Source organism: Thunnus thynnus, chromosome 17 (genome assembly GCF_963924715.1).
Source record: "Thunnus thynnus chromosome 17, fThuThy2.1, whole genome shotgun sequence".
Taxonomy (NCBI): domain Eukaryota; kingdom Metazoa; phylum Chordata; class Actinopteri; order Scombriformes; family Scombridae; genus Thunnus; species Thunnus thynnus.
In genome coordinates this window covers 17,815,069-17,842,086 of record NC_089533.1, presented here as the reverse complement: position 1 = coordinate 17,842,086, position 27,018 = coordinate 17,815,069, and the positions used below count along the sequence as shown (strand labels likewise).

At 41.9% G+C, this 27,018-nt stretch overlaps 1 protein-coding gene across 2 annotated transcripts; it reads left to right on the top strand.

Moving 5' to 3' along the window:
• The first annotated feature begins 477 nt into the window (after positions 1-477).
• On the top strand, positions 478-14,738 carry ighd (immunoglobulin heavy constant delta). 2 transcript variants are annotated; one of them, XM_067616560.1, is made up of 32 exons: positions 546-562; positions 1,170-1,284; positions 1,386-1,694; positions 1,823-2,119; positions 2,214-2,528; positions 2,641-2,925; positions 3,163-3,459; positions 3,554-3,868; positions 3,981-4,265; positions 4,503-4,799; positions 4,894-5,208; positions 5,321-5,605; positions 5,843-6,139; positions 6,234-6,548; positions 6,661-6,945; positions 7,183-7,479; positions 7,574-7,888; positions 8,001-8,285; positions 8,523-8,819; positions 8,914-9,228; positions 9,341-9,625; positions 9,863-10,159; positions 10,254-10,568; positions 10,681-10,965; positions 11,203-11,499; positions 11,594-11,908; positions 12,021-12,305; positions 12,466-12,792; positions 13,011-13,328; positions 13,535-13,822; positions 13,947-14,095; positions 14,336-14,738. In XM_067616560.1, the coding sequence occupies exons 3-32, from the start codon at positions 1,469-1,471 to the stop codon at positions 14,342-14,344; spliced, it is 8,493 nt and encodes a 2,830-aa protein (XP_067472661.1). In that variant the 5' UTR covers positions 546-562; positions 1,170-1,284; positions 1,386-1,468; the 3' UTR covers positions 14,345-14,738. The 2 variants fall into 2 exon arrangements, with proteins under 2 accessions (XP_067472660.1, XP_067472661.1); XM_067616559.1 differs by having other exon boundaries at positions 478-1,284.
• The last annotated feature ends 12,280 nt before the right edge of the window (positions 14,739-27,018 follow it).

Sequence of the window (27,018 nt, the reverse complement as noted above, 5' to 3'; positions counted from 1 at the left end):
TTCTTGTGTGTTAAATTCTATCCCCAAATAGTTGTTTTCTCATTAGTTAATTAAACAAAAAAAATAAGTGCAGCAAACTACAACAGAAGCCAGTTGTAACATTTTGTTTGTGCCATGTGTTGATGCATTTATTTTTCAAATCGTCAGGGAAATAAATGGTGCAATGCCTCATTTAACAATAATTTTCTAAAAAAGTAGACCCAATGATGCATATGAAATCCAAAATAAATATTTAGATTCCAGCTGTAAATGTCTTCCATAAAATGTGAAGAACATCCCTATAAAGAGCTCAGGCCAGATTGAGGATTCATGTTTATGATATTTAATGATGCAGCTTTATTTTAACTAGAGTATACATACATTAGTCATATAATATATTTGCAATAACTACACATTTAAATGGTGACAAGTAGTAAGTATGTGATCGTTTTGATGCAGTGTTACTGATACATATTTCTTTCTTTTCTTTTCAGGTCAAATGAAATGAGGTGAACTTTCTGTAAAAAAAAACCAAAAAAAAACATGTTTTCTTGCATTGTTTCTTACAATCTTAAAGTATCATGTAAGTAATCTCAATTGTCCTTTTTTCCAATTTAATCACAATGTCTTTGTCTTTTTGAAAATAAATGTTTAAGTGAAGATAACCATTGATGTTGTTCCTCCAACTTTTGTCTCTCTTAAGAAAATGTTCTTATTATCTCTAGTTTTACTTTTAAACATTCATTACATAATACTCATAACAGTATTATTTCTTCAGTTGTTTTTTTTTACTATTTTTTATTGTGTACATTTATCAGTTATGCTTGTCACCTCCCCAGCACCTGGAATCAGCAGACCATGTTCAACCCAATATGCAAATTGGGATTTAGTTCTCGAGTCTATTATTAATAGATTCGAGAACTAAAACCTTAAGCAAAGTCACAAGGAGCCATGTAAAAGCTATGTGATGTGAAGATATGTAAACTGATATGAGACATTTAAATGTGCAATGTGTTTCTCTTACTGGCATAACCACACCTCACACCTGGTGTGTGTGATGCATCGTTGCTCTGTGCCGCGTTTCACTTCTGTATTTGGCACTTTTTTGGGACCTGGGTGTTACTCAATGCTTCCGCCTGCTGCTAACCCTAATCACTCTGCCCTGTCATGCTGCAACATATGCACAACAGACTTCCAGCCTTATCTCCACCTGACTTTAAGATACCAAACACTGTAAACGTACAACTCTGCCATCTAGCCTAAATACAAAGATATTACACTCAGAATTGTGACTACAATCTGAAGGTATGTATAATTAAAGAGATCAAATCAGCTAAAAATTTTAAAAATATCCAACAATGTGGAATAATACATGAAAATAAATAATAATCTCTTTTCTATTTCAGCACAAATTGTCTCTCCAAACATCACATTATACCCTGTTTGGGAAGGCGAATTCAGGACCTCAGCAGTCAAACTTGTTTGCACCATGAGTGAGTTCTTTCCAGACGCACTGAGTGTGACGTGGCAACAGGACAACCGACCCTTAAACACTGGGCCAACCCAAAGGAAGCTGCAGAGTGTGGGAGAGGAGACCTTCAGTTTAAGCAGTGAGATTGAGCCGAATAAGTCAGAGTGGGAAAAAGGCTCAAATTTTTCATGCAATTCTAGGCACAACGACAAAGACTTTACAAAATCCATAAGTATTTGTGAAAGTAAGTATGTACAGCTATTTTCACAGCACAATATGAAAATTGCTGACATATAGTTTTAATTTCAAAAATGTAATAAACTAAATTCAATGAGATTAACATTTTGGCCAAACACATTTTTTTTCTGGCAGTATACGGAAGAGCTCCTCCTTCTATTCATGTGAAGCTTCCCAGCTTCAAGACAGTAATCATGGCAGCAACTGAGGTGACAGCAACTTGTGAGGTCCACACTGTCTTTGATGCAAGCTTGACCTGGCTGATGGATGACAAACCTCTGCCCAGTGACCAAGTGAAGCAGGCCACAAACTCAACTCATATAATCAGCAGTCTGACAGTTTCCGTAAGTCAGTGGAAAACAATGAAGCTTCTAAAATGTAAAGCTGAACATACATGCTTCTCATCCGCTGAGAAGACCATAAATGTTCCAGGTAAGAGGACTAGACAAAATATAAATCAGGTGTGTTTTGAGAGTGAAGGATGTAAAAGAGAACATTTGCTTTGTTTCTTGTTATTATCCTCCAGGGCCTCCAGTTACACGTCCATCAGTGGAGATCAGGAGATTTCTCCCAGATATACTGAAAGGCAACAGAACTGTGCTTGAATGTTACATCACACAACTCTCCTCCAGTGATGTCTACGTCACTTTTCAGGCCGACAATGTTGACATCTCTGATAAACAGTTTGTTGATCTTCCTGAAGCCCCAGGCCCTCATTCAATCAGTAAATACTTCACTGTCCCCCAAAACAACTGGTATAATACCGGAGGTTTCACCTGCACAGTGAATCTCGGCATCTCCAGCGCCAAAACCCAGTCAAGAGCCATTGACAATATTTCTGGTGAGGGGATTTATTCTTCTTTCTCTTAATGACAGCTGATATGATGTTGTTTTACACTTTATGAATCTGTAATAGATTGACTCAGTGATGCATTGATCCATCTCTCATTCAGTGGATCCATCAGTGGAGCTCCTTCTACTTCCCAGTGAAGAGTCAGGATCACAGACACTGGTATGCTCTGGATGGGGATTCAACCCTCAAATTAAATGGCTTTCTGAGTCTCAGCAAAAAGCTCCATCAACTACTGACACCAGTGTGGCTGCAGATGGACGTGTAGCAATAACCAGTCAACTACGCGTCCCCAAAACAGAGTGGAAGACAGGGAAGGGCTTCACTTGTGAAGTGTCTGACGGGTCTCTGAATAAAAATGTCAGAAAGACCATCAGCTTCTGCTCAGGTAAAATTAATTCAAACATAATCCATAATCAATTGAGTTCGAAAGGGCATCAGTGCAGGTAAAATTAGGTGGATAATGATTACCTCATCCTACTGTCAAAAAATTATTTTAACTGGATTTCAAGTATAATGTCAATATAATCTTAATACATAAAAATAGTTTTTCATGATGAAGTAGTTCAAACATGATTTGGTCTCGATTTATGATTTTTTTCTTTTCTGTACTTCACATTTTCAGCTCATTCAAGCAACCCTCCTTCCATTCATGTGAAGATCCCCAGCTTCAAGACAGTAATCATGGCAGCAACTGAGGTGACAGCAACTTGTGAGGCCCAAACTGCCTTTGATGCCAACTTGACCTGGCTGATAGATGACAAACCTCTGCCCAGTGACCAAGTGAAGCAGGCCACAAACTCAACTCATATAATCAGCAGTCTGACAGTTTCCGTAAGTCAGTGGAAAACAATGAAGCTTCTAAAATGTAAAGCTGAACATACATGCTTCTCATCCGCTGAGAAGACCATAAATGTTCCAGGTAAGAGGACTAGACAAAATATAAATCAGGTGTGTTTTGAGAGTGAAGGATGTAAAAGAGAACATTTGCTTTGTTTCCTGTTATTATCCTCCAGGGCCTCCAGTTACACATCCATCAGTGGAGATCAGGAGATTTCTCCCAGATATACTGAAAGGCAACAGAACTGTGCTTGAATGTTACATCACACAACTCTCCTCCAGTGATGTCTACGTCACTTTTCAGGCCGACAATGTTGACATCTCTGATAAACAGTTTGTTGATCTTCCTGAAGCCCCAGGCCCTCATTCAATCAGTAAATACTTCACTGTCCCCCAAAACAACTGGTATAATACCGGAGGTTTCACCTGCACAGTGAATCTCGGCATCTCCAGCGACAAAATCCCGTCAAGAGCCATTGACAATATTTCTGGTGAGGGGATTTATTCTTCTTTCTCTTAATGACAGCTGATATGATGTTGTTTTACACTTTATGAATCTGTAATAGATTGACTCAGTGATGCATTGATCCATCTCTCATTCAGTGGATCCATCAGTGGAGCTCCTTCTACTTCCCAGTGAAGAGTCAGGATCACAGACACTCGTATGCTCTGGATGGGGATTCAACCCTCAAATTAAATGGCTTTCTGAGTCTCAGCAAAAAGCTCCATCAACTACTGACACCAGTGTGGCTGCAGATGGACGTGTAGCAGTAACCAGTCAACTACGCGTCCCCAAAACAGAGTGGAAGACAGGGAAGGGCTTCACTTGTGAAGTGTCTGACGGGTCTCTGAATAAAAATGTCAGAAAGACCATCAGCTTCTGCTCAGGTAAAATTAATTCAAACATAATCCATAATCAATTGAGTTCGAAAGGGCATCAGTGCAGGTAAAATTAGGTGGATAATGATTACCTCATCCTACTGTCAAAAAATTATTTTAACTGGATTTCAAGTATAATGTCAATATAATCTTAATACATAAAAATAGTTTTTCATGTTGAAGTAGTTTAAACATGATTTGGTCTCGATTTATGATTTTTTTCTTTTCTGTACTTCACATTTTCAGCTCATTCAAGCAACCCTCCTTCCATTCATGTGAAGATCCCCAGCTTCAAGACAGTAATCATGGCAGCAACTGAGGTGACAGCAACTTGTGAGGCCCAAACTGCCTTTGATGCCAACTTGACCTGGCTGATAGATGACAAACCTCTGCCCAGTGACCAAGTGAAGCAGGCCACAAACTCAACTCATATAATCAGCAGTCTGACAGTTTCCGTAAGTCAGTGGAAAACAATGAAGCTTCTAAAATGTAAAGCTGAACATACATGCTTCTCATCCGCTGAGAAGACCATAAATGTTACAGGTAAGAGGACTAGACAAAATATAAATCAGGTGTGTTTTGAGAGTGAAGGATCTAAAAGAGAACATTTGCTTTGTTTCTTGTTATTATCCTCCAGGGCCTCCAGTTACACATCCATCAGTGGAGATCAGGAGATTTCTCCCAGATATACTGAAAGGCAACAGAACTGTGCTTGAATGTTACATCACACAACTCTCCTCCAGTGATGTCTACGTCACTTTTCAGGCCGACAATGTTGACATCTCTGATAAACAGTTTGTTGATCTTCCTGAAGCCCCAGGCCCTCATTCAATCAGTAAATACTTCACTGTCCCCCAAAACAACTGGTATAATACCGGAGGTTTCACCTGCACAGTGAATCTCGGCATCTCCAGCGACAAAATCCCGTCAAGAGCCATTGACAATATTTCTGGTGAGGGGATTTATTCTTCTTTCTCTTAATGACAGCTGATATGATGTTGTTTTACACTTTATGAATCTGTAATAGATTGACTCAGTGATGCATTGATCCATCTCTCATTCAGTGGATCCATCAGTGGAGCTCCTTCTACTTCCCAGTGAAGAGTCAGGATCACAGACACTCGTATGCTCTGGATGGGGATTCAACCCTCAAATTAAATGGCTTTCTGAGTCTCAGCAAAAAGCTCCATCAACTACTGACACCAGTGTGGCTGCAGATGGACGTGTAGCAGTAACCAGTCAACTACGCGTCCCCAAAACAGAGTGGAAGACAGGGAAGGGCTTCACTTGTGAAGTGTCTGACGGGTCTCTGAATAAAAATGTCAGAAAGACCATCAGCTTCTGCTCAGGTAAAATTAATTCAAACATAATCCATAATCAATTGAGTTCGAAAGGGCATCAGTGCAGGTAAAATTAGGTGGATAATGATTACCTCATCCTACTGTCAAAAAATTATTTTAACTGGATTTCAAGTATAATGTCAATATAATCTTAATACATAAAAATAGTTTTTCATGTTGAAGTAGTTTAAACATGATTTGGTCTCGATTTATGATTTTTTTCTTTTCTGTACTTCACATTTTCAGCTCATTCAAGCAACCCTCCTTCCATTCATGTGAAGATCCCCAGCTTCAAGACAGTAATCATGGCAGCAACTGAGGTGACAGCAACTTGTGAGGCCCAAACTGCCTTTGATGCCAACTTGACCTGGCTGATAGATGACAAACCTCTGCCCAGTGACCAAGTGAAGCAGGCCACAAACTCAACTCATATAATCAGCAGTCTGACAGTTTCCGTAAGTCAGTGGAAAACAATGAAGCTTCTAAAATGTAAAGCTGAACATACATGCTTCTCATCCGCTGAGAAGACCATAAATGTTACAGGTAAGAGGACTAGACAAAATATAAATCAGGTGTGTTTTGAGAGTGAAGGATCTAAAAGAGAACATTTGCTTTGTTTCTTGTTATTATCCTCCAGGGCCTCCAGTTACACATCCATCAGTGGAGATCAGGAGATTTCTCCCAGATATACTGAAAGGCAACAGAACTGTGCTTGAATGTTACATCACACAACTCTCCTCCAGTGATGTCTACGTCACTTTTCAGGCCGACAATGTTGACATCTCTGATAAACAGTTTGTTGATCTTCCTGAAGCCCCAGGCCCTCATTCAATCAGTAAATACTTCACTGTCCCCCAAAACAACTGGTATAATACCGGAGGTTTCACCTGCACAGTGAATCTCGGCATCTCCAGCGCCAAAACCCAGTCAAGAGCCATTGACAATATTTCTGGTGAGGGGATTTATTCTTCTTTCTCTTAATGACAGCTGATATGATGTTGTTTTACACTTTATGAATCTGTAATAGATTGACTCAGTGATGCATTGATCCATCTCTCATTCAGTGGATCCATCAGTGGAGCTCCTTCTACTTCCCAGTGAAGAGTCAGGATCACAGACACTGGTATGCTCTGGATGGGGATTCAACCCTCAAATTAAATGGCTTTCTGAGTCTCAGCAAAAAGCTCCATCAACTACTGACACCAGTGTGGCTGCAGATGGACGTGTAGCAGTAACCAGTCAACTACGCGTCCCCAAAACAGAGTGGAAGACAGGGAAGGGCTTCACTTGTGAAGTGTCTGACGGGTCTCTGAATAAAAATGTCAGCAAGACCATCAGCCTTTGCTCAGGTAAAATTAATTCAAACATAATCCATAATCAATTGAGTTCGAAAGGGCATCAGTGCAGGTAAAATTAGGTGGATAATGATTACCTCATCCTACTGTCAAAAAATTATTTTAACTGGATTTCAAGTATAATGTCAATATAATCTTAATACATAAAAATAGTTTTTCATGATGAAGTAGTTTAAACATGATTTGGTCTCGATTTATGATTTTTTTCTTTTCTGTACTTCACATTTTCAGCTCATTCAAGCAACCCTCCTTCCATTCATGTGAAGATCCCCAGCTTCAAGACAGTAATCATGGCAGCAACTGAGGTGACAGCAACTTGTGAGGCCCAAACTGCCTTTGATGCCAACTTGACCTGGCTGATAGATGAAAAACCTCTGCCCAGTGACCAAGTGAAGCAGGCCACAAACTCAACTCATATAATCAGCAGTCTGACAGTTTCCGTAAGTCAGTGGAAAACAATGAAGCTTCTAAAATGTAAAGCTGAACATACATGCTTCTCATCCGCTGAGAAGACCATAAATGTTACAGGTAAGAGGACTAGACAAAATATAAATCAGGTGTGTTTTGAGAGTGAAGGATCTAAAAGAGAACATTTGCTTTGTTTCTTGTTATTATCCTCCAGGGCCTCCAGTTACACATCCATCAGTGGAGATCAGGAGATTTCTCCCAGATATACTGAAAGGCAACAGAACTGTGCTTGAATGTTACATCACACAACTCTCCTCCAGTGATGTCTACGTCACTTTTCAGGCCGACAATGTTGACATCTCTGATAAACAGTTTGTTGATCTTCCTGAAGCACCAGGCCCTCATTCAATCAGTAAATACTTCACTGTCCCCCAAAACAACTGGTATAATACCGGAGGTTTCACCTGCACAGTGAATCTCGGCATCTCCAGCGCCAAAACCCAGTCAAGAGCCATTGACAATATTTCTGGTGAGGGGATTTATTCTTCTTTCTCTTAATGACAGCTGATATGATGTTGTTTTACACTTTATGAATCTGTAATAGATTGACTCAGTGATGCATTGATCCATCTCTCATTCAGTGGATCCATCAGTGGAGCTCCTTCTACTTCCCAGTGAAGAGTCAGGATCACAGACACTCGTATGCTCTGGATGGGGATTCAACCCTCAAATTAAATGGCTTTCTGAGTCTCAGCAAAAAGCTCCATCAACTACTGACACCAGTGTGGCTGCAGATGGACGTGTAGCAGTAACCAGTCAACTACACGTCCCCAAAACAGAGTGGAAGACAGGGAAGGGCTTCACTTGTGAAGTGTCTGACGGGTCTCTGAATAAAAATGTCAGCAAGACCATCAGCCTTTGCTCAGGTAAAATTAATTCAAACATAATCCATAATCAATTGAGTTCGAAAGGGCATCAGTGCAGGTAAAATTAGGTGGATAATGATTACCTCATCCTACTGTCAAAAAATTATTTTAACTGGATTTCAAGTATAATGTCAATATAATCTTAATACATAAAAATAGTTTTTCATGATGAAGTAGTTTAAACATGATTTGGTCTCGATTTATGATTTTTTTCTTTTCTGTACTTCACATTTTCAGCTCATTCAAGCACCCCTCCTTCCATTCATGTGAAGATCCCCAGCTTCAAGACAGTAATCATGGCAGCAACTGAGGTGACAGCAACTTGTGAGGCCCAAACTGCCTTTGATGCCAACTTGACCTGGCTGATAGATGACAAACCTCTGCCCAGTGACCAAGTGAAGCAGGCCACAAACTCAACTCATATAATCAGCAGTCTGACAGTTTCCGTAAGTCAGTGGAAAACAATGAAGCTTCTAAAATGTAAAGCTGAACATACATGCTTCTCATCCGCTGAGAAGACCATAAATGTTCCAGGTAAGAGGACTAGACAAAATATAAATCAGGTGTGTTTTGAGAGTGAAGGATCTAAAAGAGAACATTTGCTTTGTTTCTTGTTATTATCCTCCAGGGCCTCCAGTTACACATCCATCAGTGGAGATCAGGAGATTTCTCCCAGATATACTGAAAGGCAACAGAACTGTGCTTGAATGTTACATCACACAACTCTCCTCCAGTGATGTCTACGTCACTTTTCAGGCCGACAATGTTGACATCTCTGATAAACAGTTTGTTGATCTTCATGAAGCCCCAGGCCCTCATTCAATCAGTAAATACTTCACTGTCCCCCAAAACAACTGGTATAATACCGGAGGTTTCACCTGCACAGTGAATCTCGGCATCTCCAGCGCCAAAACCCAGTCAAGAGCCATTGACAATATTTCTGGTGAGGGGATTTATTCTTCTTTCTCTTAATGACAGCTGATATGATGTTGTTTTACACTTTATGAATCTGTAATAGATTGACTCAGTGATGCATTGATCCATCTCTCATTCAGTGGATCCATCAGTGGAGCTCCTTCTACTTCCCAGTGAAGAGTCAGGATCACAGACACTGGTATGCTCTGGATGGGGATTCAACCCTCAAATTAAATGGCTTTCTGAGTCTCAGCAAAAAGCTCCATCAACTACTGACACCAGTGTGGCTGCAGATGGACGTGTAGCAGTAACCAGTCAACTACGCGTCCCCAAAACAGAGTGGAAGACAGGGAAGGGCTTCACTTGTGAAGTGTCTGACGGGTCTCTGAATAAAAATGTCAGCAAGACCATCAGCCTTTGCTCAGGTAAAATTAATTCAAACATAATCCATAATCAATTGAGTTCGAAAGGGCATCAGTGCAGGTAAAATTAGGTGGATAATGATTACCTCATCCTACTGTCAAAAAATTATTTTAACTGGATTTCAAGTATAATGTCAATATAATCTTAATACATAAAAATAGTTTTTCATGATGAAGTAGTTTAAACATGATTTGGTCTCGATTTATGATTTTTTTCTTTTCTGTACTTCACATTTTCAGCTCATTCAAGCAACCCTCCTTCCATTCATGTGAAGATCCCCAGCTTCAAGACAGTAATCATGGCAGCAACTGAGGTGACAGCAACTTGTGAGGCCCAAACTGCCTTTGATGCCAACTTGACCTGGCTGATAGATGACAAACCTCTGCCCAGTGACCAAGTGAAGCAGGCCACAAACTCAACTCATATAATCAGCAGTCTGACAGTTTCCGTAAGTCAGTGGAAAACAATGAAGCTTCTAAAATGTAAAGCTGAACATACATGCTTCTCATCCGCTGAGAAGACCATAAATGTTACAGGTAAGAGGACTAGACAAAATATAAATCAGGTGTGTTTTGAGAGTGAAGGATCTAAAAGAGAACATTTGCTTTGTTTCTTGTTATTATCCTCCAGGGCCTCCAGTTACACATCCATCAGTGGAGATCAGGAGATTTCTCCCAGATATACTGAAAGGCAACAGAACTGTGCTTGAATGTTACATCACACAACTCTCCTCCAGTGATGTCTACGTCACTTTTCAGGCCGACAATGTTGACATCTCTGATAAACAGTTTGTTGATCTTCCTGAAGCCCCAGGCCCTCATTCAATCAGTAAATACTTCACTGTCCCCCAAAACAACTGGTATAATACCGGAGGTTTCACCTGCACAGTGAATCTCGGCATCTCCAGCGCCAAAACCCAGTCAAGAGCCATTGACAATATTTCTGGTGAGGGGATTTATTCTTCTTTCTCTTAATGACAGCTGATATGATGTTGTTTTACACTTTATGAATCTGTAATAGATTGACTCAGTGATGCATTGATCCATCTCTCATTCAGTGGATCCATCAGTGGAGCTCCTTCTACTTCGCAGTGAAGAGTCAGGATCACAGACACTGGTATGCTCTGGATGGGGATTCAACCCTCAAATTAAATGGCTTTCTGAGTCTCAGCAAAAAGCTCCATCAACTACTGACACCAGTGTGGCTGCAGATGGACGTGTAGCAGTAACCAGTCAACTACGCGTCTCCAAAACAGAGTGGAAGACAGGGAAGGGCTTCACTTGTGAAGTGTCTGACGGGTCTCTGAATAAAAATGTCAGCAAGACCATCAGCTTCTGTTCAGGTAAAATTAATTCAAACATAATCCATAATCAATTGAGTTCGAAAGGGCATCAGTGCAGGTAAAATTAGGTGGATAATGATTACCTCATCCTACTGTCAAAAAATGATTTTAACTGGATTTCAAGTATAATGTCAATATAATCTTAATATATAAAAATTGTTTTTCATGATGAAGTAGTTTAAACATGATTTGGTCTCGATTTATGATTTTTTTCTTTTGTGTACTTCACATTTTCAGCTCATTCAAGCAACCCTCCCTCCATTCATGTGAAGATCCCCAGCTTCAAGACAGTAATCATGGCAGCAACTGAGGTGACAGCAACTTGTGAGGCCCAAACTGCCTTTGATGCCAACTTGACCTGGCTGATAGATAACAAACCTCTGCCCAGTGACCAAGTGAAGCAGGCCACAAACTCAACTCATATAATCAGCAGTCTGACAGTTTCCGTAAGTCAGTGGAAAACGATGAAGCTTCTAAAATGTAAAGCTGAACATACATGCTTCTCATCCGCTGAGAAGATCATAAATGTTACAGGTAAGAGGACTAGACAAAATATAAATCAGGTGTGTTTTGAGAGTGAAGGATCTAAAAGAGAACATTTGCTTTGTTTCTTGTTATTATCCTCCAGGGCCTCCAGTTACACATCCATCAGTGGAGATCAGGAGATTTCTCCCAGATATACTGAAAGGCAACAGAACTGTGCTTGAATGTTACATCACACAACTCTCCTCCAGTGATGTCTACGTCACTTTTCAGGCCGACAATGTTGACATCTCTGATAAACAGTTTGTTGATCTTCCTGAAGCCCCAGGCCCTCATTCAATCAGTAAATACTTCACTGTCCCCCAAAACAACTGGTATAATACCGGAGGTTTCACCTGCACAGTGAATCTCGGCATCTCCAGCGCCAAAACCCAGTCAAGAGCCATTGGCAATATTTCTGGTGAGGGGAATTATTCTTCTTTCTCTTAATGACAGCTGATATGATGTTGTTTTACACTTTATGAATCTGTCATAGATTGACTCAGTGATGCATTGATCCATCTCTCATTCAGTGGATCCATCAGTGGAGCTCCTTCTACTTCCCAGTGAAGAGTCAGGATCACAGACACTCGTATGCTCTGGATGGGGATTCAACCCTCAAATTAAATGGCTTTCTGAGTCTCAGCAAAAAGCTCCATCAACTACTGACACCAGTGTGGCTGCAGATGGACGTGTAGCAGTAACCAGTCAACTACGCGTCTCCAAAACAGAGTGGAAGACAGGGAAGGGCTTCACTTGTGAAATGTCTGACGGGTCTCTGAATAAAAATGTCAGCAAGACCATCAGCCTCTGCTCAGGTAAAATTAAAACATATTCCATAATCATATAGATGCATTAATTGTCAAATGAATACATTCACACTATTTCTGAATCATCCTTTAAAGAATCTGAGACATATGTTTCTCTTTACTCATTACTTGATGATTGCATTTCTCCCCCTTTAATGTCTTTTTTCAGTAACTCCACCATCATACCAGATAGTTGGTGTGTATATTTGGGGACCACCAGTCCAGCAGCTTCAGAACAAGGGAAAGGTGACTATCACCTGTCTTCTGGTTGGCCCTCGTCTTAATGATTTCTCCATCACCTGGAAAGTAGGTGGGAAAAAATATTCTTCGAATGTGTATATGGAGCCACCAGTGAGTCACAGGAATGGGACAGAAACTTTGCAGAGTTTCCTCAATGTGTCAGCAGAGGATTGGCACACATATAAACAAGTGTCTTGTGAGGGAAAGCACAAATGTTCCAACCAGGGCTACGAGGACCATATCAGCAAAAGCAGAGGTATTGTTATATGTAAAATGCATGAAGTTGATTCTTTACAATTCATTAGTGCTGTTTCTGAATTTCTAGAGTTCAGCATATTTTAAGAAGACAAGATTGCATGAGAAACTCAACAGCTAAAAATTATATTCTCTATGATGCTGAATGTGACTAAATGATGAGATTGAAAGAGCCAAAATAGAAATATTTATTGTTGTCTTCTCTTTGTGTTTCTCAAGAGCTACATCCACCAACAGTGAAAATAATACAACCTACTGTCTCTGAGCTGTCTACGTCAGACATCCTCGCACTGGTTTGCCTAGTTTCTGGATTTTTCCCATCTAACATCATAGTGAACTGGGAGAAGGATGGCCATAGACTTCCATCAACTCAGTACACTAACAGCCCTCTATGGAAATTAAATACAGGGAGCAGTTTTTCAATGAGCAGCAGACTAAACACATCTAAAACCAAGGACCAGGAATCGACCTATTCTTGTGTTGTCAGACATGAGTCATCTGAAATGCCTTTTAAAAGCACTATAACGGATGTGTTTGGTGAGCAGAGACTTAACATTCAGCAAAATTGCAGTCCACTAGTGTTGTTAAAAACATCTTAAGAGTCTGTAATTCTTCCCGGTTTAGTGTTACTAAAAAGCAGTTGTTTTTTTCAAATTCCAAGAAGATTTTTTTCTTACTCTCCTACTTTATAAGTATTCCATGATTTTTCTTCCTCCATGACCATGTATAACTTTATTCTCCAGCCACTGTGACACCCACCCAACCTTCAGCCACCTTGGTCGAGGGCTCTGGTGAACTTGTGTGCCTGGTGTTCGGCTTCAGTCCTGCTTCCATTAACATCACTTGGTTCCTTGATGACACCAAGAAGCTGTTAGACTACAACACCAGCGAACCCCACAGAGGCCCAGACGGAAAGTTCAGCGTCCGAAGTCGCCTTCGTCTGTCCCAATCCAACTGGTTGTCCGGGGCGGTCCACACCTGCAGGGTGACACATACAACCATCACTCTAGCCCTGAATATATCTAAACCAGGTGCCAGTTAGTCCACAGATCCACATCTTTCTTGCACATTCATTTTTCACATACCTAACCACCTATTTCACACATTTGTGAGTCAGTAACAACACTGACAGATCTCATTTTAATTCTGTCACAGAAATCTTGGAGAACTGTGGTTTCTTAGATGACATCATGCATGCTGATGTTAACCAGGACTTAGGAGTGGAAAGCTGGTATATGGCTTTCATGTTCCTCCTGTTTTTCCTCATCTCCATGGTCTATGGTGTCTTGGCTACAATGATCAAGGTGAGATACAGGAGCTGAAGTACTTTTGATATTTTAAGGTAATCTCACTGTACAGTATGTAATCTCACTTGTATGGTTTTGTTATCTCTGCAATGTTTACTATTGTCATTATTCTAAACTTTATCAATATTAATATTTTTCAGTAGTTTGAACTGAACTTTTTTTTTTAATATACTTTTATACAAGACAAAACTTTCACCAGATCCTGACACATTCCCTGTTTTTTTTTCTTCCTTTTAGACTAAATGATGACAACCACAGGACAACTCCAATTTTATGATCTCAATGTGGACTTTTGACAGCACATGGCCAGAAAAGTTCTGGTGAACTCATTTTCATTTTGTTGTTTTTTTCTCTCATTTCAGTATATAGAATTTGTTGATACTATATTGATTTCTTTTTATGTTTCAGTTTTATAGTTGGTGTGGCATGTATATTAATAATTCATGTGTGTAAGAAAGAAGGAAACAACAACAAAATATAAATATAAATATAAATGAAGCTGTAAATTCTGACTTTGAAATTCAAATGTCAATGTCACAAACAAATATTCTATCACTAGATCTTTTCTTGCATTTAGAAAATAAAGATTCAAATATGAACAACAATGTTTGTCACGATTTTCCTCATGGATTCCAATAAAACAAATTATATATACTGCAATAAAACTGTATTTATTCCTCAGTGATATACTTGATACTACAGTATACCCTTTCACAATAACAACACCCCCTGCATTATTCAGATTGTCCACAAGAGGGAGACAAAGATTTAAATGCAGCAGTGGTGACTTGCCACCCCTATGTGAAAAACTAGATGTGTAGTAATTTGAAGATGCTGACAGGTCTGAACTGGACTTACTGAAGAGTATACAGAGGTACATTCACTTGAAAACACAAACAGAGACTCTTTTTTTTATCTCTTCTCCTTTCCATCCATACGCAGAGACTCTGTAAATGTGTGCACACTCTGTCTTTGAGTTAGAGCTGCGTGTTTGTGTCTGCATTTGTGTACCTTGTGGGTTTAAAGGAATTCACATCTGGGAGGGATGAAACTAAGCACATCCAGACTTACTATTGGCTACCTCTGGAGTGATCTGGCACTGTGTGTGCCCCGATTGGCTGGGGACACCATGGCAGACAGCCCAAATCTGTGATGCTGTTGCTGGGATGGAGTCACAGCATGCTGCTGCCAGTCTAAGTGCCAAGAGGCCGGCAATAGGGAAGCAGGGCACCATGCCCAGCAGGCCGCCTGAGAGTGTCTCCCTGTCTAACACCCCTATACCCTCCCATCCTCTTATGCCAAGCCCCCCTCCCACTAGGTCCTTGCTTGACCCCATCGGTGTGTCCATATAAACCAGGGACAAGTCACAACCAAACAGCCTCACAAGTACGGAAGAACTACTTTCTCTCTATAACTACTATTGAGGCACCACTGAGCCACAAACTGCCCAGTGGCTACAGTAGAAGGCTGTGGTTTTACTGAGCAGCTCCCAACATTAAATGTGTTGAATTAAATGTGAGGAATTGCAATGCTGAGACGAGCTTTACCTGATAAATAAAGATTTGTTTCATATTATCTTATCTAATCTTATCTAGAGCTATAAGAGAGAGAAGCAGTCTGTTGAATATTCAGCTCTTTCTGTAACTTTCTGTTGTCACAATATAAGTTTAAAAGAAAATAAGTATGGCAAGAGAAATAGATGAGCAACACTTTGATCATCAATGAGTGAACATTGTCATTCAAATCTTCATTACTTTTTTATTACTCTCGATCAGCTTGAATGATCATCTTCATCTTCATAGCAGGCACTATTGACAATTGATGTTCATCTCAATTTTTCACACAAACAAGCAATAAAGTAATTAAGGAGGGGAATCAATTGTCTCATATTTTAATAAAGGTAAGCCCAATTTAGAGGAAAATCTACAGAAGCACTGTAAAATGTACAGAAGCAACAAACAGTCAGTTAATCAATTACTCAATAAACTGAAAATTACAACTATTTTGATAATTAAATAATCATTCTGGTCATTTTTAAAGGAAAAATGCCAAACATTTGCTATTTACAGCTTCTAAAATATGAGGATTTAAAAGTTATATGAGTCATATATGCTTGTAAACTGAATATATTAAGATTTTGGATTGTTGATCGGACAATCGCCTTGGGCTCTAAGAAATTATTTCACCATTTTCTGACATTTTGTGGACAAATTGATTAATCAAGAAAGTAATTGGCAGATTGTTCAATAATTAAAATAACTGTTAGTTGCAACCCTAGTAAGATGAATTCATTAAATTAACAAATTAAGGGAAGGAAAAACAGCAAACTCCAACATAAACCTCATCACTCCACTTCAGTCTGGAGTCCACTTCTTGGAATCAGTACTTTATTTGTCCCTCTTGCCATAATAATGTGAAGTTATCACATAAAATATGCAAATAAATTTGTAAAAAGTATGAACAACATAACCCCAATAAATAACAAACTAATGGAAAGCAGAGTAAGAGGCCTACAGATTTTTTTCTGGTAAACATTGAGTTCTGGTTGCATATACAGTGCTGTATGAACATCTCTTACATGACATGCCTCTAAAGAAGAACTAAAACACAGATCTTTACTCAGAACAAGAAAGAATCTCATACACATTGTTCTATCTCACATAGGCTCCGCCTACAACTGAACTCTATGAGTAATACTCTCTTCCAATCACACACACACACACAATCGCCCACTGAAATTTGCATGTACGTAGCCACCTACGGAGGCACCTACCGATTACATGAGTCTCGCACATTATATAAGCAGCATCTCACTGCTGCTCACTATCCTCTTTTCTTTAGCAACAGCGAAATCAGCTCACTGATCTTACCTCTCCAAGGATGAAGTAGTCGCTACAAGCTCATTCCTGCCTGTTGTGCCCTGGTCCCATCACCGCCGCCGACGGGCATCACTTCTGCTTCGAGTGCCTTGGACAGGATCACGCAGAGAGCCACATGATGCATCCACCACCCTGCACCACTTCATCAGGCCCTCCACCGCCACTGCCGCCTCAGCTGAGACTCGTGTGGCTTCTCTGATGGATGATGATGACAACCTCTCATCTGTCTCAGCAAATTCACTGACCTTCAGAAATTCAACGCCAACTTCAGTTCACCACAATTTTCCAAAGATTATGGCCATGGCGGTGGAGCGTGTTGGGGTCCCTTTGCCCCTCCCCAGCCATCCCACCAAAACCGGTCAGCTGGCTCCATGGGGGATTTTACAGACCAACTAATCTGGCTCAACACACCTTTGTTTTGCCTCCTCTCTTTGGACATCTGGCAGTGTGTCAAAGTGTCCTGGAAGGAGCCAGTGAAAACGAAGTCACCAGTGGCAGGACTAGTATCCTTCCTGAGAGTGCTGGGCCACATGGAGAGAGGCTGTCCCGGTGTGCCGCCCCGGAAGATGCCCTTGTAGCCCTCTTGATTCCTCACTCGGTGGACTGGGTGGCAGCAGCCTGAAAGCCGTATCCAGGTTGGTGTGGCCCAAGCTGCATCAAGGAGCGTAGACAGACCCTTGCTGAAGCTGGCTTAGACTTGCGGAAAGTCAGCAGCACCATAATGACTGGATAGCTGAATGAAGAAAGTGTTTGCTCTGCTGGTGCCCCTGCATCTCTTCTCTCTGTCAGAGAAGCAGATAGCAGGAGGCTGTATTCAGCTGCAGACGGTGCTATCTGAAAACACACATCCTGCCCGACATAGCAACACTCAAAAGCAGATCTGTATCTCATTGTGCTCACTGGTACCGTTATTTCTCAGAGCAGCCAGTTCAGCGCGTCTCCGTGGGAAATGGTGATGCAGTGGGTGGCATTATGACCTCACACAGGAATAATGCCTTGCACCCACACACTGACCGGAGTGAGAACGCTTCATATCTACTTAGTGTTAGCACTGTCTCCTGCTGTTTGTGCTGCCCTGCTTGGGACCGGCGTATAGAGCTCACCTCTCGGGGTTACATTAGCAAGGCCAGCAGCGCTACTTCCTTCTTGGAGAGTAATGCTACGGGCCCACTCACGGACTGAGGAGAGGAGACACCGAGTCTGTTCCACTCCCCTTGGTTATTTCTGGGGGAAATACGAAGGGTGACAGACGCACCAACACAAAATCCGATGCTGTGTTGAGGCAGCTGATGGTGATGCATTCATGGGCCGCTCCATCTGCTCAACCCTTTCAATGCCAGGCCCCCATGGGCCAAACTTTAATTTATGGAAGGTTTGGCAGTGGAAAGGGCCAAATTGGAATATCACAGCTTCCTGGCTGCTGCCCCCCAACTGACCACCCATCCTCTTAAGCAGTTTTACAAGGAATGGCGTCACAGCTGCATGTTATCAGAGTGGATTGACAAAACACTGAGACTGGGTTATTCTCTCCAGTTCTGCTGTGTTCCTCCTCCGTTCTCTGGCATCAAGGAGATAAATCTATCTTCCCAAGAGGAGATAGATTTTCTCTCCGAAGAGATCCAGGACCTGTTATTGAAACAGGTTGTCTCTATCTTTCCCACTGACGACAGATAGAATGGGTTTTACTCTGCATACTTCCTGGTTCCTAAGAAAACAGGAGGTTTCAGACCCATTTTGGATCTCCGCATTCTGAACCAATGCATCGCCAGAAAGACATTCCGCATGCCCATCAGGAGATTGCTGGAACTGGTTCAATCAGATGACTGGTTCATCACCATGAACCTGAAAGTTGCTTCTGACAGTATAGCTCCCAAGTTGAGTATTGAGTCCCTTTCATCAGCTGTTAGGTCAAACTTAAGAAATCTTGGTGTCATATTTGACCAGGCTATGCATTTTGATCAGCATGTTAAATCATTGACTCGTACATGTTTTTTCCATCTACAAAATATCGCTAAACTCAAGTCCATCGTATTACAACTGGAACTAGAAATGATCATCCATGTGTTCATATCATCCCGTTTGGACTGTTATAATTCAATTTTCACTTGTCTCAGCAAAGCATCTCTGAACCGGCTACAAATGGTCCAAAATGCAGCTGCAAGGCTGTTAACCAGGTCCAGCAGGATGACTCACATCTCTCCTATTTTAAGTTCTTTTCACTGGCTGCCCATTCATTTTAGGATTCATTTTAAGGTTCTTGCTATTACATATAGAGCCCTGCATGGACAGGCTCCTGAGTACATCATGGACCTTATCCATCCCTACCTCGCCAGTAGGTCACTTAGGTCATCCAAACAGGACCTACTGGCCGTCCCCTCACTCGTGGCTGAAAACTAAAGGTGATCGTGCCTTTGCATTTGTGGCTCCAACGCTATGGAACTCTCTTCCTGTATATATACGATCAGCAGCCTCTATAGAAGTTTTTAAAAAACTATTGAAGACCCATCTTTTTAAATTGGCTTTCGTGTCTTCTTGAGTTGTCTGATTGGTGTGTGTGATGTGTAATGATCATTTTTTCATGTGTTTCTACTTGTGGTACCTTTTTTTTTATTTTAACTTGTGGCATATGTTTTTACTCTATGTATGTTTTTATAGTCTTATTTTCAACTCTTACTCCTGTGAAGCAAATTTAATTTCTGTGAAAGGTGCTATACTAAATAAACTTATTATTATTATTATTATTATTATTATTATCATTATTACTATCATTATTATTATTATTATTATTATTATTATTACTATCATTACTATCATTATTTTCATGTCAAGGTGGAACTGAAACACAAGAAGTTCCTCCCCCTTCCAGGGGATAGCCTACAAGTACAACAGGCTATCATTTGGCTACTCCCTCACTTCCTGCACATTCAGATGCGTGGACACGGTGCTACAACCTCTGTGTGATGGGGGCATGAAAGTCTTCTTCTACTTAGATGACCTCATTGTCATGGCCAGGTCGAGAGAATACGTAGCCAAGTTCATGTTGCTGGTTAGGTTTTGCCATCAACTGGAAGAGCACCCCCAGCCACACCAGCAGGCTGAGTATTTGGGAGTCCTGCTTGACTTGTTCAGGGTGCGGGTTGGATGGCCCTGCAGCAGACAGTCCTCAGATGGCAGCGGGGAGTGGCAGTGACAGCTTTGACTGTCATGCAGGCATTGGGGCTTATGGCAGGAGGCTATCCATTTGTTCCACAAGGGGTTCTGCACATGCGCCATCTGCAATGGTGGATCGCCAGCCTGCATTTGGATCCCAAGAGACACAAGCACTCCTTGGTGAACCCCCATCAGTGCAGGAGGACCTGCATTATTAGGGAACTCCACAGCATCTGTTGGCAGGAACATTGCTGGGTCAAGGCACCTCCTACATAGCGGTGTTCACAGATGTGTCCTTGATGGGATGGGGATACACCTGGCTGGGGAGAATGATAGGTGGTGTGGCCTTCAGGGGAAAAGTGACGCATCAACCTCCTTGAGCTTCAGGTGATGCTCCTGGTTCTCCAACACTTCTTGACTCTGGTCAAGGGGAGACACGTGTTGGTGAAAACAACCACACCACGGTTGCCTACATCAACAGGCGAGGCGAATTCTGATCTGCAGCCCTGTTGAAGATGGCTGAGGACCTGTTGGTGTGGGCCTCAGGGCACCTCGTGTCTCTGAGAGCCCTCCACATTCCGGGTCTGGAGAACAGGGGTGCCGTCCTCATGTCAAGAGGCAGATTTGGAACCAGTTCAGGAGAGTGGAAGTGTGGACATGTTTGAACACATGCCAGGGCCAAGGATGCTGATTTATGCCTTTCCCACTCTTTGTCTCATTCCCCCGCTGCTGGAGAGAGTGAGACAAGAGCAGCTGTTAGTTATCCCGATAGTCCTGGACCGCCATTCAGCACCATGGTACACAGAGATGACCCAGATGTTGGCGGCCCAGCCCTGGTCCATCCTCCAAGTGTGGGGGGCTCTGTCCCAGGAGGCAGCCTTGATAGGTGCACTGGCCATGTTAGGTCAAACTCTCTTGAGAGGGACAGGATGATGTGGGCAGGACTGTCTGCACAGGTGACGCAGACCATCCAGGTGGCAAGAGTGGGATCCATCATTGCTTGGTGCATGGCACAGTGTTTGGGATTCCAACACTGGTGTGAGGAAAGGTGACCAGACCCCCTGAGATGTGCAGTGGGAGAGGTCCCGTCCTTTCTACAATATCTGGTAGATAAAGGGCTGTCCCATGCTACTGTTTAAGTGTATGTAGCAGCTGTTTCCTCCTGTCATGAGGGGTTTGGCGACAGACCTGTCTTTGCCCACCCCCTCGTGAAGCATTTCCTGCAAGGGGTTAGGAGACAACAGCTGGTGAGGCATGTCTCCACCCCCCAGTGGGAACTGCTGGTGGTGCTCGAGGCTCTAGTGAGTGATCCCTATGAACCTCTGGAGCGCTCCTCTTTGAAGGCATTGTCATTCAAGATAGCTTTGCTGCTTGCACTGACTTAAGCTAAGAGAGTAAGCGAGTTGGGCACACTGTCGGTTCACTTCAGTTGTTTGCTGCTTCATGGTGACCACAGTGGTGCTGCTCTCAGACCGAACCCCTCCTTTGCTCCTAAGAATATAAGGAGCTTGTTTAGGTCGAGAACTATTCAGATAGAGGTGTTTTGTCCTCCACCCCATGCGGATGCTAGGGAGAGAAAACTGTACCTCTTGTGCCCAGTACGTGTGTTGGCATGTTATGTTGAATGAGAAAGAAAGAGCTGCCTAGCTAGTTGGCTTTACGAGTGCATCTCCCAAGCCTACAGGCAGGCGGCTAAGGACCCCCCCTACTGTGGTCTGAGTGCATTCCACGTGTGGTGTGGCAGCATCTACGGCCTTGTTCGGTGGGGTGAGTGTCAAGGACATGTGCACAGCGGCGTCCTGGTCTACGCCTTGTCCGTTCAAAGGTTCTATCTCTTGGACATGACGGGCTCCTTTTCAAGGTCCATGCTCACAGGTGCAACTCAGGACTTGTGAAAAGGGTGGTGTGTGTGTCAGTTGTGATTCACTTGACCCCCCTGGGCAATTATACACCAGTATTCTCCCATGATCCAAGATGACTCGGGAGAAGGGGTGTGCAGGTCGTTTGGTATATGACCTATGATCCCTGTGAGGTTAGGCCTTTTTTTCACCCAGCTGTGGTACACTAGGGGAGGCAAAATTGCATCGCTTGTGCCCAGTACATGCATTGGCATGTTATATTGAGCGCACAGCCCCCTTTCAGCGCATGTGCTATGGAGAGCGAGTGGCTGGCAAAGCCCTATCCAAGAAGTGCCTAGCTAGTTGGCTTCGTGAATGCATCTCCAAAGCTTACATGCAGGTGTGTAAGGACCTCCCCCCTACTGTGGTATCTTATTCGGCAAAGCAAAAATAGTGGGTTTTTTTACGAATATTTATTTCGTACAAATATTTTTTAAATTATTTGTTTTCAGGAATTGAAAAAAAAAAGTCTAATGAGCTGAGCTACTGACACGTGTGAAGTGCTCTCAAGGAAGTTTCCATAACCTGTTGTTTCCCTTCTCCTTTCCACAAAGTTAGGTTGTAAAAAATAGGCAATAAATGAAAAGTGTAAAGCAATCGCCTTTGAAGTTCTTCTCTACACGTCACATGCTGTACTGTCTCTGTGTTATGGGTGTATAAATACCTATAGGTCTATCTGCACAGCAGTGATGTGCTAGGTTTTAGCTCAGTAGTCACCACAGTCATCTATGATGTGGGAGACTCCAGTTCGAGACCCAGTGTGGGGACTCCCTTCATAAGCTTATTTATTCATGAGCACTTATTGTAACGCTTTAATTTTCTAAAATGAAAGCGTAATAAAAACAAAAACAAAAACAGGGTTTTTAAGCCTATTTCCAGTTTTATTCTAATACAAATACAAATACAAATAATTTTGCTGCCTCAACAAATATAGATACAAATACAAATACTGGGCTCTCTGCACATCCCTAGTCCAAGCGCATTCCACAGGTGACGTGGCAATGTCTATGGCCTTGTTCAGTGGGTTGAGTGTCAAGGACATACGTATATCGGCATCCTGGTCTAAGTCTTGTCTGTTCATAAGGTTTTATCTCTTGGACATGACGGGCTCCTTTTTAAGGTCTGTGTTCACAGTTGCGACTCAGGACTTGTGAAAAGGGTGGAGTGTCAACTGTGGTACACCTGACCCCCCTGGGCCATTATACGCCTACATTCTTCCATGATCCAAGATGACTCGGGAAATGGGGTGTGCAGGGTGTTTGGTGTATGACCTATGACTCCTGCAAGGTTAGGCCAAGTTTTCACCCAGCTCAGGTCCATGATAACTGGACTGGGTTGGGCCCCCTACTGCTCCACTTAAGCAGCTGGGATTATAAAGTAGCAGGAGGGCTGCAGTGACTTGCCTATAGCCGGGCAGGCTCAGTGAGGCAGATTGATGATATGTCACAGCAGGGCGAACATCCGCCAGGCTTCGCCTACTGTACACATGGAGTCCAGTAGAGGGCGGAGACTGTGTGAGATAGAACAAAGTTTACAATATTGTAATCCTAGTTCTATAAGCACAGGCGAAGCCTTCTACCTATGGACCCTGCCACTCTTTCGACGTCCACTGAAGTGGTTTCGGATAATGAGCATCTATACGACATTGCTTATATAGTGTGCGAGACACACATAATTGGTAGGTGTGTCCTGATTGGCTGGCTACGTACATGCAAATTTCAGTGGATAATTGCGTGGGTGTGATAGGAAGAGAATATTACCCATAGAGTCCAGTAGAGGGCTCTGCCTGTGCTTATAGAACTAGGGTTACAATATCGTACCTTTCAGATCATCCACTCAGTGCATGATATGAAAAAAAAAGCCTACGTGAGTGCAGATCTACTTTTGTCCTAATTCACTAACATGCCAGGGCTGTTTCAATCTCTAAATTACAACACTAAATTCCATTTAGTTGCTTCACAGTTTCTGGGTCCTGTTGTTATGCATACTGGCTCACTGTCACACTTTAATGGCTTACTGGGACACTTGAATAGAACAGATAGAACATAATTGATGTATTAATAACGCTTGTGCTTTTCCTTCTATGACCGTGCAGTCAAAATTTCCGCTGTGGCCTTTTAACTGAAATGGCTCATATCAGAAACTGTCTCATTTGCTTTCTCTTTCAGAAATTGCTTGTCTGAAAATGAATGCATACAATTAATAGCGAGATTTTAGTCAAACAATGCAATGAGGACATGGCTTATGCCTATCCACCATGATTAAGAAAAGATTGAACCAACTGCAAATATTAGCAGTGTTAACCTAATGTTATAGCTCTTACAAGGCATTAGTATTGATAATTCACCATTACATGAACCGAGACAAAACATTTAAACTTCAACTCCACTAATAACATACTCTCTAAAACAACAATTAAACAATTAAAAGTGACTCTCCACTTTCCCTTGCTGTAAGAGGAAAACTGTGACAAAAGCAACAAACTCCTCAACGGACAGGATCCGAGTATGTGACTGTTAAAATTTCTTTCTTCGATATTTTACTTTTTCTATTTTCCAGGAATACTGCTTGACGGAGGAGGACTGCACACAGATTTGCTCATTTCATCATTCATCATTCTTCTTTATTCAAACAGCATTGTGCTGAATCAAAGCCCAATGTTTCAGCATACACCTTCATCAGGGGCCAATCAGGAATAATGGGCTGAAAACTACTTTTTATACATTGTCAAACATCACATAAGGCATCCTTTAGGATAATTATATCATTCAGTAAACAAGCCATCATCTGTACCACCTGTATTGCTGTATGTGTTTGCTTTACACATTGTAGCACCATCTTGTGGTTAAATCAAAACAAATCAATCCAGCCAAGAGAACAAACAAAAAATCTAATTTCAGCAGAATTTCCAACAAATTGTGTCAAAGCTAAATAATAACAGTTCAACTTAGATTGTAAGGAAGCACCTCTTCATTCAGTCCATGTGGCGATATTGTGTTTAATTGATATATTCAAAATGCTTCACTTCACCTATGTGGACAGGAGGGAGAGGGATGGGGTCAGACCAAGAATGATCTTCTGTTTTGAGGTGTGTAAGGAAGAGGAGGAAGATGAATGAATGATGATGAATGAAATAAAAGCAAATTATGACTATTCCAAACTTTTAAGGGCAGCCTTAATTCTTTTGACCAGCACTTACTGGCAATAATCAGCTTCATCTTGAGATCATAAGATAAGAACACTATCAACCATCTGGCATCTTCTGTTATTATGTTTGCTTCAGACTTACTTGCTTTTATAACAGAAAGACACATATCTTAGTATTCCTACAAGCAAAAAAGGCAAACACACCAAATTTATTAGGAAAAACAGCACCTAATTGTATTTGATTTTGCAGGTGACAACAAATTAATATATGAGTATTTCTTCCAAAACAGCTGTTTAACCATCTATAATCATTTGTGCTGAGATCACTCCAGGTTAAGACTACTCGGCTAATGTGTTGCCAAAGATGATAGAGTTGTATTTGTTTTTACTCTCTTCAAATAAGTGCAGGGGTCTTTTTTATTTGCCCTTTCATTATCCTCTAGATGGTGGCAAAACTCCCACTATGGCTATTTATCTCTGGAGGACCCTTCAGAGTGTTGCTCTGCAATCAAAATATAAGGAGAGTAAGATGTTCTCTTTATATCTATGGTTCTCTTTCTGTGTCATATTATCTCTTCTGTTTTCTAAAAGTTAAACAGAGATTATAAGATATATCTATTTTTTCTCTTAATGTCTGTGTTTCTCACTTGCATCTTCCTTCAAGCCACAAGTACACTGTTAGACCATAATGGATCTGACTCATGGAGTCACTTCTGTTGCTCAATAGGAAATTGTGGAATTGAAGTTTACCCTGTTGTACCCAAAATATTCTGGGAGATAATATCGATCTATATTTTGTAATGTAAAATGTAGCCTCTGTCATAACCGAGCATGTTTTTTAATATACAGCATGTGTATATGGTTTGATCACGGGACACGCCTACCGATTACATGTGTCTCGCACCCTATATAAGTAGTGTCTCACTGCCGCTAACTATCCAAAACCACTTCAGCAGACGGTGAAGAAGCGGCAGGGTCCATAGGTAGAGGGCTTTCTTTCATTCTATCTCACACAAGCTCTAGGGTACAGTAGGCGGAGCCCGATGAATGTTAGCCCTGCTGTGACGTGTCAAAACTACCTCATTTAGCTCAACCAGTGAGAGGTTATTTGTCGCGGCCCTCCTAATACTTTATAATCCCAGCAGCTTAAGCGGAGCAGTAAGGGGCCCCATCCAGTCCAAGTAACATGGACCTGAGCTGGGTGAAAACATCGTCTAACCTCGAAGGGGTCATAGGTCATACACCAAAGAATGCAGGTGTATAATTGCCCAGGGGGGCCGGGTGTACCACAGCTGACACTCACGCCACCCTTTTCTTGAGTCCTGAGTCGCACCTGTTATCAGGGACCTTGAAAAGAGAGAAGCACTGCTGCGGTCACCACAAAGCAGCAAACAGCTGGGGTGAACCGACAGGGTGCACAATTCACTTACTCTCTTAGCTGAGGTCAGTACAAGCAGCAAAGTTGTCTTGAATGATAACGCCTTCAGAGAGGAGCGCTCCAGAGGCTCATAGTGATCACTGTCTAGGACCTCGAGCACCACCGGCAGTTCCCACTGGGGCGCAGAGACACGTATCATAGGCTGTTGTCTCCTAATCCCCTGCAAGAAACATTTTATGAAGGGATAGGCGAAGACAAGTCTGTTGCCCAAATGCTCATGACAGGAGGAAACAGCTGCTGCATACATTTTAATAGTGACATGAGACAGCCCCTTTTCTCCAGATACTGTAGAAAGGAGAAAACCTCTCCCATTGCACATGTCAGGGGGTCCAGTCTCCTATCCTCTTACCAGCATTGACATCTCAACTACTTAGCCTTGTAGCATTCCCCCACACTTGTAGCATTCCC

Coding starts and splice junctions, on each gene's coding strand:
- ighd (XM_067616559.1), top strand. CDS start 1,469: ATGAGTGAGTTCTTTCCAGACGCACTGAGTGTGACGTGGCAACAGGAC. Junction 1,695..1,822: donor ATCCATAAGTATTTGTGAAA/GTAAGTATGTAC, acceptor TTTTTCTGGCAG/TATACGGAAGAGCTCCTCCT. Junction 12,306..12,465: donor GACCATCAGCCTCTGCTCAG/GTAAAATTAAAA, acceptor GTCTTTTTTCAG/TAACTCCACCATCATACCAG.